General features: G+C 39.8%; 1 protein-coding gene across 1 annotated transcript; it reads left to right on the top strand.

Annotated features, from left to right (window-relative positions):
* The first annotated feature begins 375 nt into the window (after positions 1 to 375).
* On the top strand, positions 376 to 16,025 carry LOC140241763 (TBC1 domain family member 25-like). The gene is made up of 4 exons (XM_072321517.1): positions 376 to 582; positions 10,017 to 10,126; positions 12,154 to 12,305; positions 13,566 to 16,025. The coding sequence occupies exons 1-4, from the start codon at positions 502 to 504 to the stop codon at positions 15,461 to 15,463; spliced, it is 2,241 nt and encodes a 746-aa protein (XP_072177618.1). The 5' UTR covers positions 376 to 501; the 3' UTR covers positions 15,464 to 16,025.
* The last annotated feature ends 1,477 nt before the right edge of the window (positions 16,026 to 17,502 follow it).

Below are 17,502 nucleotides of genomic sequence, written 5' to 3'. Positions count from 1 at the left end.
TGGTTGATTAGAGTTAATCTCAATATTCCGACATCAAAACTTCTTGCCAGTACATGTGTGTATTTGTACTGAGTATACGGTTGTACTAGTCAGTAGTACAGTAGAGTAACTGAGTAACCAAGTACAATAGTTTGAAGACAGATGTGCAGGCGTTTCATTGATGTTATGTTCATTGGATGTTCATTATGATATTTCGCTGTCCCTAAACTTCAGCTCTACGTTGTGTGACGTGGCTGTGATATCTCCTCCGAGGCGGCCCTGCAGAGTAGTGTGTGTGTGTAACGTGTCTATTTTGTATGGGTACAGTACACACTTACTAGAGTACATGCTATGCATGCTGGCTATGTATGCTACGGATCCAAATGATCGGTTTTCGAAGGCGAAGCTTACGGAGGACTCTGTAAGAGTGCTTTCAAGATGTAATGGAATTGACCATTTTTCACATGGTTTCACTTTATATCAACGGTGATTGACGACCTTCTGAAGACGAGGAAAGGAAAAATGAATGTCGTGGCTAAGATGGCAGGTATTGGTGGAAAGATGGGTATACGACGGAGAGATGCGATTAGAGTACAAGTCATGGTAAGGGAACTGTGATGTGTAGGCTCAGTGAGCTCTACGTATACATGTACAGTACGCGCGTTGGCAGCGTTGGTGCCTGTGGATTTTCTGTAGTCCCATGTCTTGAAGTTGCCGTAATGTTCAATGTAGCCAGGCCTACCTTTCTTTAGTTGACCTCCGCAGTCCTGGAGAACTGCGGTTGATTCGCAAAAAGAAACTTAACGATGCACTAATCGTCATTTACTAATGTGGTCAGGAGTCGAGCCAGAGACTACAGACAAGAACCAACAGAGTAAACAAAAGCAAAGAACAGAAAAGATAAGGAAGACTAGAGACAGGGTTTTGTGATCATGTAAAATTGTAACACTACTGTCACTATCACTGGTCACTGCCAGCAGGTTATCCAACTCGTGTGTACAGTGACAGCTACGACAGGCTCTGTTTTTATAATAGCAGCAGATAGCTACTTGGCTAGCTATGATCATGCTGCAGGTTTTACCCGTCAACGTCGCTGATCAGGGGGCATTTCATGAAGCGTTTTGGTTGGATATTTTTCTGACAAACTGTTTTAGTGTTTAATACATAGACGTCTACAAGCTACTGGAATCCTTGCATCTGATAGGCTGAAAGCAAATTTGTCCGACAACTTTGTTGGACAAAATGCTTCATGAAATGCCCCCCTTTCCCCTGATTTGAATGTAGTTTAGCCACTTACTGGATAGCTGTCATGCTATCAGTGGCTCACATGGTGATTTGAAACTGTCATAGTGCAGGAATTAAGCTATTTTGACCTCGACAGGGAATGAAGCAGAGATAAAGGATGATAAAAATGTTAGTCTGTTAGTAGGAGAGCTGAATGTATTCATTGTACTTTCTGGTTATTCACAAAGTCCTGAAAATTACGAATTTTGCAAAATTATGTAGGAATTATTCAGTCTGATTTTTGGAAAATGTACTTTGTAACCGCTCTTCAAAAATGTATCATTGAGTGTGTTGCAAAATTACACTATATACTTGTACAATTGTACATACTCAATCCCGGACACAGTTTTCGTAATGGAATACATTGTATAATTTGTAATCAATGTCTTTCACATTATATTCATATACCGGAATCACTATTCGTATGCACAATTAACAGTATGGCCATACAAGTATACACATTTGTACTGAGCGGACAACAATGAGAAAACAGCAAATGAGGCTGAAATTTTGTATTCTACAGTAGAAGAGCATGTAAATTTAAGAAGGATTCAATGTTTATTTCATGAAAATTGGTTTTCAAATGGCTGAGATATCCAAAAAAGTGATAATAATAAAAGGCGAGAGGCCACGCCTTTTATTAGGATCTCTTTGTTTCACCTTGTTTTTGGATATATCTCAGCCATTTCAAAACCAATTGTCATCAAATAAACTTTTGATATCCCTTAGAATTGCATGCCCTTTGACATCTCATAGAGTGGTTTCTGAATATCTTGCAAAACGTTGTACTAAAGCTCAATCCTCACCTCAACCAGAGCTGTACAGTCCCTTTAAACTTTATACATGTATCAACTTACTGTAAGTCTTATCCATCTTTTTCTCATTAGATTCATTTTCCTTTCTTTTCATCTTCCTCCTTTGCTTCTCCCCCTCATTCCCTCTTCATCTGAATGTTTTCCTTTTCCTACTTTCCTACGTCTTTTTTGCTTTTTCTTTTACTACCTCTAGTACCCCTTTACGTTCATCTTCATCATTTCCTCATTTGCTTTCATTTTCCTTGTTTAGCTTTAGGGGTGTGCTTGCAGTCTACTTTAAGGCATACATGTACATGTACACGTACTGTACATGTATTGATCAGTGGCATCTAGCAGTGTCTTATTCACAGACCACACATAATGAAATAGAAATGCAGTCAAAACAATTTTGTACTTGTGAGATTCTAGCAACAGCCTTGGCCTCGGGTCGAGCTCTTGTCAATCCCATTGATTTATTGGACTCTCCCTTTTTACCCTTGTAATTTTCATATTTAAAGTAACCATTCAAAGTATGCACTTCAAACTTTTTGTTTGAGTTTGGCTGGTCGGCGCAAGAGCTGAACGCTGGTTGATGAAACTTGTTTCCACATTGTCCTTGTGAATGCAACATTTGTACAGATTTTTACATTTACACTGTATGTAAGTAAAGACTGCTGCTTCAACCTTGCTGCGTTGAAAGAGAAGGCTACAACAGTTTGCGATGTCACAATTATTTAGTGGCACACAACAATAAGGAAAATTGATTGAGCATTCTAGCGTACATATGTACATATTTTCATTGTAAATATGAACATTGTGTCAAAGTCATTTGATAAAATTTACAGTGCTTGTCTTACCTCCCTCATTAGGTAGAGAGAAGGATATTACCCTCATACACATTGTACAATGTATGTCAGTTAACAAATGAAGAAAATGTTTACAATGTTGTGTAAAATAAACATTCAATTTTGTGAATCATTGTATTTCAGGCGTGTCATTTCCCTGTGACATACATTGTACCACAGACTGATGTAGCCTCTTCAGCCAAAAATATCTCACATGAAATTTACAACCAGAGTTCTTGAAATCACAGGTTTAGTATAAATTGTCATACTTTTCTCAAACATCACTGACCTGTTTAACAAATCTTTTGAACTGCATTCACTGTTAATCAACGTAATTGAGCCAAATTCCCTCTCAGAACATTGTTGCCTTATTTCAATGTCTGGTGTTCTAAAATTATAAAAGCGTCAATGATAATCAATCAGATTGAGCAGTGGGAGGCTAGGTACAAAGTGTACATAGTGTATTGTGAAGTTAATCTTCTACACCTGTAGATATACGTGTAGTTAGGTTATCTGTATAGCCAGATGTAGAGGCACAAAAAAAAAAAAAAAAAAAAAAAATGAAATAAAAATTAAAATGTAGCACACATATGTATCAGATAATAACGTAGCCCTTTTGCATCATATCACCATTTACTGTACAATTATACAAGGGTATGCTTCATGATAAAAAAAAAAGTGGGATTGTCCATGTACACTTGTATTCATGTGTGAGTGAGTAATTTCTGGAATGTGGATGATATTTTGCATAACAATGTGGATGTATACATATACACTATAGTATTTTATGTAAATGTACCAATAGAATAGGTTATAACAATGTACATGTGTATGAATACATGTACACATACAGGTACATTCAACATAACACATGTGAAGTTAGTAGCCTCCTACAATTCATGCAAAAGAAGAACATTCCCAGAAATGTGACATCACATGAAGAAGGCTTTTCCATGATATTCTTTAGGCCCTAATGTGAAAGTGTGTGTGTTTTTTTTTTACACTAATTTTGATTTTCCTTGACATTCACTGACGTTTGTACATTGTATGGTGTTTCTTATTTATAAATGTAAATTGTAACAAACGCAAACAGAAGAAAGCCGACCAGAAATGAATGTAATTTATTAGTGGAAAAATGAGCAAAGGAAATGGGATTTCCACGAATTATTTATAAATGCTCTACCTGCTTGCATTCAGCACATATGTCTCTTCAGAAATAGGTTCTTCCCATGTACAGTGCACTGTGTGCTGCTTCTCTGTGTTAGCATACCGGTAGTACTTTGTAACAAGTGGTTGTCATATGGTACTGAACAGTCTGGCCAGCTGGGTAGTAAAATCCCTGGCAGCAGACTGTTGGCAGCATGTGGGTTTCTTATTTACTCACGTCACCAGTGGTACTTGTGCTATGCTTGCTGGCATATACATGTACAGTGTACAATGTATGTTTACTTACGCTTTATCACTGATTATTGTTAGTCCAATGGCACCACTGTTTTTATCATATTATTTTTATCAAATAAAGAATGGCCTTCGGAAGTGTGTGCACTTGGGGATATATGTAAACATTATCATACGGCAGCATGGAAGAATTCCCCAATGGGCTTTAGTTTATGAATAACAAAATGTGTTATTCACCTGTGAAATAACAAGTCCCTCAGCTGTAAGTCTTACAACAAAAGCAGGTTTGCCGGCAACTTGTAGCTGTTGGTATTTAGCACTTCTAGGTACATTCTTAATACTCGGTGTGAACATATTCCGTGAGTGACAGATGTCACTGAACAGAGAAGTTGTCCTCAGCATATACAATTGTATGAATGCGGACACAGTAGGGTACATGTAGTGCTACTCAGAAGACATTTTTAAATCAGAATTTCATAAAATTAATAATTTTTCCAGGACACCAAAAGGATTTGCCGTAGCTTCCTCTTAAGGCATGGAGATTGCTATCTTTAAATTATAACAAATCTCATCAACGAGTTGAGTACAAGCATGTACAGCTGTAAATGTGTAATTTTGTGAACACGAGAATTTAAGGCGCTGGTACCATGGTAGAGTATTGGTTGAGCTGGGAATTTAGCTTTTAATTTTTTGCAAGATATTCAGAAACCTCTTTATGAGATGTTTAAGAGCGTGCAATAATCTAAGAGGTTGTACATGTTTCCGAAAAATATTCTTGTACATGAAAACCTGCAGATTTAATCAGCCAGATACAAGGTCTCTTTCAATTGTTCTTTTGAGTTGCTAGATACAGACATGTAAATCTAAATTGTGCTGTATGGGATTTAAATTGAATTCACCAGTGATCTGAAAAGAAAATTGACCAGTTGATAGGCATTTACACTGTAGTGGCCTAGGAGTGCAATGCACACCATCTTGAAGTTGGCTTCAAGAAGTATCTAGAGTAAAATTAGATAAACAGAATGATACAGGTTCATGAAACTTTGACCTAAACTATGAAAGTAATGGAATTCCACAACACAGAAGTATCAGTCGCAATAACATACTGTATGTGTATATTGGAGGAGATAATTTCACAGTCTCACTAGTCACTGATATTTTAACTGGACATACATTGTATCTTTACTAAGATTACTGGTACTTTTCAAAAATGTATGTTTCAACCCTAAAGGATGCTGGAGGCATGATGTTCTAGGGTAATCAATCTTTCCACTTGTCCCACATCTCATACAAGGCCGGTGGAGCGTTTTCAAAAGTGTGGGGGCCCACTTCTGGGTTTCTTTAGCTGACAAGCAAAAAAAACAAAAACAAAAAAAAGGTCCTCAGCTCATCTCTCCCCTTCCATTCCGGGTTTTTTCAGCTGACAAGCAAAAAACAAAAACAAACAACAAACAAACTAAAAAGGTCTTCAGTGGAAAAACATAACCTTACCACGCTCACACTTCAAAATCTCTATCTATTTCTATTTATTGCCACTTACGTACTTCCGGTTAAAAAGTGTGGGGGCCCAAAGTGATGACACCTACATTCCTTTGTATGGTGCACAAAAAGTGTGGGGGCTCGAGCCCACATGGCCCCCATGGTTCCGCCGGCCATGTCATAAACAGCAAACAGGATTTACTTGACCCTACAATGTAGGCCCAGGTACTGTGTGTATGCTTCTACTTTTGTATGAGGTACAGATATACAAAGTCAATGGTCAGAGGTCACTGAACTGTGACTAAAGATGGCACTGGGGGGGCTTTCAATTGAGGATGCAGTGAAGTCTGCGACGCAAGAAACAACCAACCTGGAACGTCCGTGCCCTGTAGTGGCCTTCTGTCTGTTGTGCCTTACAAGCGCTTTCGAAAACGTTAGGCACGGCAACTCAGCCAAGTGGACTTGTCCCAGGCCCAGGTGTAAATGTGCTATTCTGTGCATATGATGTACCGGTATATTGTTCCTTCAACATGGTTATGGGAAGTGCATGACTGACAACAAGAGTTAATGCGCATGCAATCTGTGAAACCCTGTGCAGTTTTGTCTGTAGTGTGACTGCAAGCTCAAAGTTTAAAGTGTGTATCGGGGACGAAACTACATTGTACATACGTGTAGTTTTGCGGACTGTGAGCGCACCGTCTGCTATTGTCAAATGTGCATTTCTGTTTACAATGTATGTCCTAAACAGCATTGTTTCCTTCAGCTACATTGTACGTCAGTGATTCTAGAATGACATTATTTGGCTTACTAACATTGTAACATTGTAGAATGAAGAGAATGCAGGACTTAAAGCTTGTAATTGTATGCCAATGGCAGAAATTTGCACATGACACACAAAAATTCACGTCCGCATCCTCAATCAAGAGCTCCCTATTTTCAGCTTTCACTTCATGTAGGAATGTCCAGTGGTAAAATAATTTTCTCAGCGAATAGAAATATATTACATGTAGACAATTATTTCCATGAAATGATAGTGATAAAAGAGCAACATCAAAGGTCATTGTACTCTTGCCCCATGCATTATATCATGCATTTATAGCTCACAATTCCGTGACATGTTTATCATGAGAAATGGCCAGGCTGAAAATAGTGGATGTGCATGTAAATTGATGTTTCAGTAATCTGGATGGAGAGGTTTTTAAGAGTGTGATGCACTCTCATGCTATACTGTGCTGGGAGTGTACAGGTACCAATTGATAGCAATCGCCTTTGTCATGAGAAAGTAAAGAAAAAAGAATCTACTGTACACTCATACCTCTTTTTTGGCCATCAGCTGCCCATACAGGGCCCAGACCCTGGGAGTGTGTGAAACTTGACACTCGCCAAACAACTAATGACTGGCTATTAGTACCTGTGCGATGATCAAATGCAGGCCATCACATCAGTTCCAGATGGATGGGCAGCCCGCTCCCTCCTGATCGTTTAAAATTCAGGCTCGGGCAAATGTCCTCCGCTGGTATGCATAACATGGTCTCCCTGTTGAGTATAAAGCATGAGTGCACTTTTTAAACATTACACCGTGTACATATGACCCTGTTTGTATCAAGGGTACTGACACAAAAGGCGTAAAGGCATTATCATGACTTTACAAACTAGAAAAGCATTCTGAGAGCGCAGACCTCCGCCAAGCAACTACTACATTTCCACCGATGATCTTGCTCTTTCACAGAGATCAGTGATTTCCACCCATACATATTAGTATGCATGCTGAAAAATTGCCCAATTCCCCAATATAGAAGCCTTTGTTACGTCACAAACCTCTAGCTGCGCGGCGCGCCTTACCCTAACAGAAACTAGAGCATGCACTTTAGTGCACATAAAAACCTCAAAAATGCACAGCTTGAACTCCCAAGTTCATTGACCCTACCTGCCAAAATGTCAAAAAGCCTTCATAAAATCCATTAAAATTTCCAGATCACTACCAAAATTTAATCATCTGTTCCTTGTGTCATTCTCAACCTTTTCTGCAAGGATAATCTTAATCCGTGCTCAATTTTTTGAGTTATTTTGCACACAGACAGACAAACAAACAAACCAACGGTAATGAAAACATAATTAAAAAATAATTATGTTTTCTCTATTAACTTGCTTGGAATGGGTGTGGGTATGAACCCACTTACAACATTGTACTGTTGACAGGCAAGCACCTACAGGTGTATTCATTTCATGTGCCAAAAAACTGAGTTCTAGTTTGCCCTGTCAAGCATGGTAGTGGATATGTAGCATGCTGTAAATCAGATCATGCAATCTGTACTGTACATATATCATTTGTTTGTAAATAATGATTAGCTTTTTTTATTTAAAAAAAATCCAGAGTGATTTTGTGGTTTTCTAATACCTTGTCATACATGTAAAAATGTCACTTATCATGTAAGGAAACTGAACAGACTTAGATTTTGAGTAGTAGGTTATGAATCAGCTAATTACCTCTTGGATTTATGGTAATTTTTTTTTTCTTGTTTCATTTAAGATTACAGGTAATATTCTGAAATTATACAATTCATTCATAAAAGTTTGGGACTAAATAGTGAAATGGAATCAAAGTCCATACAAAGACAGAATCAAAGATATGTGTACACAGTACATACACTGTACACTGTATATCAAAAAAATCTTATGGCAGTTAGCAGTCAAGGGTAAACTTTACGATTTTTATTACGATTTTTACACAATATGCACAAATACATTGTATAAGCTGCATTGATAAACAACAGTGCTTGAAGGTAATCTTAAAGGACAAGTTCACCTTCATAGACATGTGGGTTGAGTGAATGCAGCAGTATTAGTAAAACACATCAGTGAGAGTTTGAGGAAAATTGGACAATCTGTTCAAATTTTTTTGAAGCTTCTGCTCAGTCACTGCTCGATGAGAAGACTACTACAGCTTGTGATGTCACATGTGTACAACTATATAAAGAAAATATAGAGAAAATTTATCGTATTTTCACTTTTCTCGCATTATTGACAAGTCGAGGATATGTGCACTTTTTTCAAAAAGTAAAATTTTGTGAAATTCTCTTTATATTTTCTTTATATGGTTCTACGCATGTGACATCATGATATACTGTAGTAGTCTTCTCATCCAGCCGTGACTGCACAGATACGTTTAAAATTCATAACTTTTGAACAGGTTGTCCAATTTTCCCTAAACTTTCACTGATGTATTCTACTAATATTGCTGTATTCACACAATCCACATGTATATGAAAGTGAACTTGTCCTTTGAGCTTCATGTGTGTGAGGGTAGGATTGAAAAGACAGGGTCAAATCCTGAGATAAGGAAATATTTGACTTGGATGCTATAGATTAGAATTTTAGTCAAAGTGATCGACAAAATGTGGAATGTAGTACAGTTGAACCTCTCTTATCCGGCCTCCCTTTATCCGGATCTCTCTATTATACGGACGCAATCTCGCCGTGATTTTTTTTTTTTTTTTTATGATTACGGGAGGAAAGGGGGATTCCCAACTCCTTGAGAACTCCTACACAAACACACATGAATTACATATTACTTCCAACATGATTAACATACATTACATCAAATTTCCTTCCAAATTGCTTACCTTCAGACATTTGACATCCCCAAACATCCCCAAATGTAACAATGAAAAGGTTGCAGTATACACATTACTACATGTGGTACTACAATGGGCTACATCAGTACTTGTGTATGTACATGTATATGTACATGTATAAAGCATTGAGTCTCCCGTATCCGGCCAAATCCCTTATCCGGATGAGCCCCGGTCCCGACTTGTCCGGATACGAGAGGTTCAACTGTACCTCAAAATGTGAAGGTTAGGTGTAGGATGGTATGAGGAAGAGCAACATTTTGATATATTCAAATATTTTTCTCAGGAATGTCAGACTTTGGGGGAGAGGAGATGCTGTAGGGAAGAGTGGGGGAGGGACAGTCTTTGTTTCTTGGCAGACTTTTGGAGGCAGTTAAACTGCTTATTATGGAATATGTAATATGCATGCAACATGCACTATATTTCCCCACAACACCAGTGCAAGGCAAATGTGACTCAAGTGTTGCTGTTGTCGGTCTCTTCTTTAATTTCTTTTTGCATGACCGCTTGCATTAGGTTTACCATGCAGTACAACACTGCACATGGAACATGGATATTATTGTTTTTGTTTTGTTCTGTTTTTTTCTTTTCGGTCTTGTTAACAGAAATGCTCAGGGCTCCATCAGCCAGAGTACAAGAGCTTTAGCATTGACCCAGAAATCACCAGCTTTGATATGCTGCAGCTGCTCCTCATGCAAGCCTTCCAACTCAAGATGTAAGTTGCGTAATACAGGTGTTGCATGTTTGTCTGTTTGAGCATGTGTTTCACCTTTTACTGATGATGTTTGCAGCAACCATTAAAATTTCAAATATTGCTGTGTTTGATTTGTGTGCCAGGCATGTGTGACTCTATGCCATTGTTGTTCAATATTAAGGCTCTGCCATGTACCGTTACAGGAACCTTGAGTGTCTAATTTGCCAGACTGGTCATTTATCAGTTGTGACAATTTCATTGTGCTGTGACACCTCCGTTAAACTTGATATATTATTCTGATTTATGAGTTGTTAAAAGACCGGTGGTTCTCATCTTTGCATTGTGGTAAGAATTTTGATTTCAGGGAGTGGTAATATGTGTATGAGAGCTTGATATGAGCAGATCAAGATTAGGGGGAAGTATATGAATACTATTTCCTTGATATAGCATTGCAATGATGTTAGTGCTGCTATTCTATTACCACATTCTGTATCAAAATAAACAGTTTTGATGCTGTGTTGTTTATAGACACTGTGGCACATCCTTTTACAGGAAGTGCCTGAGCAGGAAGTATTGGAAGAGGACTCCAGGAAGATAACAAACAGTTAGGAAGGTCTCTAGGGGCTATCTCTTGTCGATTGGAGACTAGGTACATTGTACCACAGATCCTACACTTTATCCAATGCATGTTATCATAGCTTGTGCCACATCGTGTTGGGAGGAGCTTTAGGGTGGGATTTCACGGAGCACGCGAACGATTTGCGAAGGACGCGAATGACAAAATCCAACATTCGGAAAAGTTTTTCTCCGAATGTTTTCCGACAATGAAGCCGAAAACTATTCTTGCGCAATTTGTGCGAAGTTCCCACGACGTATGTGCGATTGTCGTGTGTATCATTGCTAAAGTACAGCATGTTACGTACACAAAGAACACGCGACGGAAATGCGAACAACGAAACATTTTCAATAATCATGGGAGAAAATGTAGCAAGGAGAGGTGGAAGCAAGAAAAAAAATCAACTCAAAAAGCTTTCTTGAGTTGAATTTTTTTTTCTTTCCTGTATTTCTCCTTTCTTTTTCTCTCATTTCTCTATCGTGTGTTTGCCTACATTTTTTCCCCCTAGGACGTATCTCCACTAGTAAAGCATTTGTTCCTTTTTTTTTTTTGCAGTTCCTCCAACACATAATCTCTATAGTTCAAATGAAATTTACATCCTTAAGATTGATTTTAAGTGTATTCAGCGATTTTTTTTTGTATATCAAATATTCTTTCTCTTTGCTAGTCTTTAATTTCTTTCGTTACTATAGTTGTTGATATTTAATTGTTTGATGTTTAGATGTATACTACGATTTTTATTTGTAGAAAACGTACAGGGCATACATCCCCCAAACGTGCGCTAAACGTTCGCGAGAATGTCTCAAAAGGTACGCGAACAGTTCGCGATTACGTCGTAAAATGATCGGAAAAACTTCGCAGATTTCGCGTAACATACGCGAGACATTCTCCGAAGTTTCGGAGTCTGTTTGGGGTTTCACGAACATTTTGCGAACATCGCGCGTGTCTTGCGAAGGTCTTGCGCATATGACGAAGCTTTAAAGACACTTTCGAGAACAATTCACGAGCAAATCCCGACTAAGTGTGCGGAAAAGGTTCGCAAAAAATTTCAAACTTTTTTAAAATTATCGCCGAAGTAAAAACGACATTCGCGAACAATTGACGACGCTTCCGAACCCTCACGTTTGTTTGGCGATCTTTTGCAGACTAAAATGCGAATGCTGGATTTTGCCATTCGCGTCATTCGCAAATCGTTCGCGTGCTCCGTGAAATCCCACCCTTAGCTGTCAAGAAAATGCCAAAATCCAAAAGGAATTGTACACAGATGGTCCATGGTCATGGATGAAAACTTACCTCTGTGACTGATCTGAGAGAATCACCAGAAGGATGCAGGTAGTATTGATTTTGTTGTTATGTTTGTTTGTTAATAACAGTTTGTTTTCTTGCAGAGAGATACACTGTTTCGATGTATCTCGATACTATTCTCTTGCAGGGGTTTCACCATCACGTATCTGTCCCATGATGATAGCGGTCATGAGGTCTACCTTTCTATGCTGTCTGACTGGGACCTAGATGCAGCCATCTGTGGGGCTTCTGACCCCTGCCTGAGACTTAAGGTGGATGCCAAGCCATTCGAGGGACCAGGTAAGATACCCACAGGTTAGGGCTTGTCCGCAATAGTCACATAAAACAATATACTACTTCCTTGTTTTGCTTGAGTGCAATGAGACCACTGCAACCAGGATAACTTCGTGGGATGGGACCACTTCCTGTCATCAAGTACATGTTCTCTTTCTATTTCAATACTGTGCTTGTTGCCAAGTTTGCTTCACTCACTTCAAAGCAAGATAATTTGTAGAAAGATCTGATTACTATGAAATATTATGCAAGCCCACCTTCAAAAATAATGTGCCAAGGAAAACGGGTTGTGCATTTCATATGGGATTATTGTAGCAAATGTTTTGATGTGCTATCATGCGGTTCTGTTCCAACCGTTCACCAGATCTAAGAAGTTTATATGCTTGAAGCTTCTGGTACTTGTATGTAGGAGCAGCTACTTCTGTAGCATTAGTCATGTTCAGATTTTCATTAAAAATGCTTACTGTAAAACAATGTATTCGCGGCATGAATTTTTCGCGAATTGGAGCTGACAGCCTTTTTTGCGGCATGAAATTTTCGCGAACTACCACTGGCATTCAATGCATATAGTGTAGACAAGAACTTTCGCGTGCATTTTAATTTCGCGAATCTTGGTGCTCGCGAAATTCGCGAAATTAAAATGCACGCGAACATTCCTCGTTTTACAGTATCTTATCTTTCCTGTGATCTAACTATAGCAAGAACAATGCTTTCCAGGTATCTATACAAACTGTCAATGTGCAGAATATGCCATATATTTAGTGAGTCTATTTTTTTTTTGCAAAACAGAACTTCTCAACAATTTGGTGAGTGGTCAAATTTGCAATTGTGGAGTACAGTTTGTATGATGAAATGTACTCCTTGCTCGCCACATTCATGTCGTAATCAGAGTTAATATTTTCATGTGTTTTTAAATTCTCGTGAAATTCACGAAAATAAAACCCTCACAATATATGTGGTGTATACAGTAGTCACCAGTATAGAAATGTACGGTACTGTGGTATAAAAATGGGGGTTTGTCAAATACATATTGTAAGTGATACCAGCTACAACATTGTACAATGACAGTGAAATGCCAACATCTACCTGTAATGCCACTATTTACATCAAAGACCTTTGTTGTAGTCAGTGTGTTGGCGAAATTTTGAAATACGTGAGTGATGAGAACGATAGGTCACAGTCATTATGTTGATTTTTTGCTGCCATGCCAGCCTAGGAGATTGATGGTAATGATTAATGATAATGGTATTGTCATTTGGTTGGCAGGACTTTTAGAGGACTGGGATGTCATCACGGGGATGGAAGCACCAATGCACAACTCCAACGATCGCAGCCACTCTGTGCCGCTCGTCGGCGCATTCATGGATCAGGTGGGGAAGACATTCAATCGATTTCAGCGTATCTTCACCACCAATGACGACACTCCCGAGGAGAAGTATGAGATGCCTATGCGACCCCTGGACGACCAGGAGTTCTGGTCATTCCTCGACCCCCTGGGCCGTCTAGAGAGGCCCCATGAGCTCCGCATCAGGGTGTATAAGGGAGGAGTGGAGTCATCGCTGCGCAAGGTTGTCTGGCGCCATTTGCTGAATATATACCCTGAGGGCATGACGGGCAATGAGAGGCTGGAGTACATTCGCACTAAGTCACAGGAGTATGAGAGGCTCCGAGACAGGCTTCTCAATGACCCCCGTGACGACTTCAAGAACATCAAGAATATGGTTCGCAAGGATGTTGTTCGGACTGACCGCCTCGAAAAGTTCTACGCTGACGGCGATGAGAACCCAAATGGGAAAAAGCTGTTCAATGTGTTGACGACTTACTCTCTTGCACATCCTGATGTGTCTTACTGCCAGGGGATGAGTGACTTAGCCTCACCCATTCTCTATGTTATGAAAGACGAGGCACAGGCCTACATCTGTTTCTGCAGTCTGATGAAACGTGTGAAAGGAAATTTCATGCCAGATGGCCACGCCATGTCAGTCAAGTTCCTGCACCTGACAGAGCTCATCCGGTGTCTGGCTCCGGACTTCTACGAGTACCTCAAGGAGCAGAATGCTGATGACCTGTACTTCTGCTACAGGTGGCTGCTCCTGGAACTGAAGAGAGAATTTGCTTTCCAGGATGCCCTTAGGATGTTGGAGATCATGTGGAGCTCTCTTCCACCAGATCCCCCGGCTGATGGCGTTTGTCTTAATGGTCCTTCCACGGGGAACTCACCATCTGCATATGCTATAGATAGAGTCCGCTTCCGTTTCTCACGCCTGAGAAGCTCCTCTAAAGACAGTCTTGGCAGCCAGAGTAGCCTGAACAAATCTCAGCACTCGCTGGCAGGACGCACTGATAGCAGTTCCATGGACCACCTCAAGGAAGAGGATCAAGACAAAGGATCAGAAGTGAAGCACACAGAGAGGGAGCACTCGGGATCTGATAGTAATCACCATGATGAGGATAACCCAGGAAGCCAGTCTGGGGGAAAATCAGAACCGGCTGAAAAGAAGGCTAAGCCATCACAGCCCAAAGGTTATAGAACTGAACTCCACATTGAAATAGGCCAGAATTCAGAGAGCAGCAAGATTTGCAGGAATGCGAACTGTCCAGACCAGCATGCTTCTGAGCACCCTTTGGACACAGCGAGAAAGAGCCCCCCGACAAGCCTTGCCTTTTACCAGAAATCCAGTGATGAGATGACGTCTCCCGGAAGTGAGAGTTCGCCTCTTTTGTCTTCTCACCCATTGTCTCCCCCTCCCAAGTCTCCCCAGAAAGCTCGACCCATATCGTCACCCATCAAGTCTCCTGGAAAGTCCCCTACCTCCCCCTCTCACAGTCCCTATCGGGGCTTACCCGCACCGCAGGACTTTGGGGGAGGGAATCCTTTCATGATGTTTGTGTGTGCAGCCCTCTTGCTGGGACAGAGCAGGCGAATCATGGCCAACCGGATGGACTACAATGAAATGGCCATGCTGTTTGACCGCATGGTTCGGAAACACCACCTGGGCAAGGTTCTCCATCACTCCAGGGCACTCTACTTAGAGTACCTGCTCTCAGAGGCGGCAAAGCCCCAGGTCCAAGTTGTAGGTACCAAGGACATGGGCAAGGATGGTCCTGGAGGGGTGTCAGGTCTCAATGGGTCAGCTGCTGCCACTTTCCAAGGCTCCTGCTGAGTATTCTCAAGCTGATCACGGCATGTATCTCGCTGTCTGTAATACTTTTTGTCCCGACTCATGTGATAATATGTTTTGTTCCATGTATTAAAGCCAACCTTCTCATTAAAAGTATTATTTCTGGTTGTAAAGTGTACGGTTTAAATTCTGTTACATGCTAAGTCATCTATTTCCCGTCATTTGCTTCAATGTGGTTCTTAACAATTACTGTTTGCTGTAATTTTGAAAGGCCTAAGTTGTAAAGAGGAGCGTAGGTAGAAGAACAACATGAAATTAACTCCTGTAGATGAAATATAACCAATACAAGAACCTATAACATGTATAGAAGAGATGACTGTAATACAATACGAGTTGATGCACCGCATAGGGTGCTTAGGCATCTGTAATGACTGCACTTCTTTCCAAATGGTGCAGTGATTGGGCATTATCTGCAAATAGTAAAATCTTTTCGTGCTATGCCTCCAATTAGTGCCGTGCAAGTGGGTCTGCTTTGTATGGATTCATAATATGGTTGCAAAACATTCATTGTGAGCCCGCTTTTTTGACATCACAATTCTTGTAAATGGGGCCTCCTTACGTAATACAAGAGCTTTTGTTCAGTTTGGTGTTCAGTGGTGTTTACATTGTGACAGATTACATTTTTTTTTTCTTACCTGCACACTACAGATTTTGAATTCAATGGTATTTATTGGATAACATCCATTGCAGCCCGCAGGCTGAATTGCGGACATTTTAAATTAGATACATGTTGTATAGTGATTAGCTCAGTTGTGTTCTGCTGCGAGGTCGAAAGTCACATGACTGGTACTGTTATACTTCATTGTTGTATCAACTGATGACATAATATACCGTATGTGTATGTATATGTATAATATGCACATATATATGTACAGTCCTACAGGAAATAGTACTAACGAATGATTTAAAAGCAGCATTGATCATTTCAGTACTACATTATTTACACTCCAGGCATGGGCAGTGACCAGATTTCTGAAGTCTACATTTTGAATGCAGGATAGTAGAATGATGCAGATTCACTCTGTCCTTTTAGTACAACAAGTTTTACAGCCCCTGGCTTATGTGAAATCCTCCCTGAAAACTCAAGCGATTTCTCATCTGTTATGTTTCATTATTCATATTATTATGCTATTTTCTTTTGGCTGTGACACGCTGTCTGGTATGTGCAAAGGCCCCTGTAGAGATGAATCTCCCTGATATATTAGAATAACTGTAATGATCTATAGCGTACTGCATTTCATGTACATGCTTTTTTTTTTCATTTGTGATGTAAGACTACTCATATTGAAAGTGTAGTGCCATAATTCTATATGGCTGGCTGTCAGAGCAGAAAATGTACACAAACAACTTGCATATTCCCTAAATCATGTGGTGTGGGAATAAATGCTGGTATGATCATATCATTGAGTATTGCATGCTGACAAGAAAGAATGAGAAAGAGGGGGAAAAAAAAACCCACTGCACTTTTAGCACATGCACAGCAAGCGTGTATGGTGATAATCCTTTGCTGGGTAGTAATTCAATGTTATTGATCTGCATTCCATTTGAGCACGTGACTGGCTAGAGATTCTCCGCTTTGTGATCAGCCAACACTGGTGGTTGCACAGCTGTTCCACTCCTTCTATCTTTTGCCAAATGTGTCATCGTGGTGTTATTTTTTTTTTATGTTTAGTTTTACATTTTTAACACTTGTGCTGAACTGGATATAGCTGAAGCAGACATAGTGATGCGCAATTGCTGTAGTGACATTTGCTTTTATGTTCGGGGTAAATTGGGTTTCTTGTTTGTTTGTTTGTTTGTTTCTTTGATTATTTGTTTTGTTGTTTTGTTGGGGTTTTTTTTTTTTTGTAAAAGTGCTCAACTTTCCTGACAGAGATTGTTTATTATGTAACATCAGGGGTGGGGATTGGAAAGTGTCAGGTTATTAGCAGATGGATGGGATAACTCCCTTGAACAAACAGTATTGACACCCTTCGTGGTTTTGGACTAAAGATATCATGTGCCATTTCTCCATCATTATC

This window comes from Diadema setosum, chromosome 2, assembly GCF_964275005.1.
Source record: "Diadema setosum chromosome 2, eeDiaSeto1, whole genome shotgun sequence".
Classification (NCBI taxonomy): Eukaryota; Metazoa; Echinodermata; class Echinoidea; order Diadematoida; family Diadematidae; genus Diadema; species Diadema setosum.
This window is presented reverse-complemented; position numbering and strand designations above follow the sequence as displayed.

Coding starts and splice junctions, on each gene's coding strand:
- LOC140241763 (XM_072321517.1), top strand. CDS start 502: ATGAATGTCGTGGCTAAGATGGCAGGTATTGGTGGAAAGATGGGTATA. Junction 583..10,016: donor CGATTAGAGTACAAGTCATG/GTAAGGGAACTG, acceptor TCTTGTTAACAG/AAATGCTCAGGGCTCCATCA. Junction 10,127..12,153: donor CAAGCCTTCCAACTCAAGAT/GTAAGTTGCGTA, acceptor ATTCTCTTGCAG/GGGTTTCACCATCACGTATC.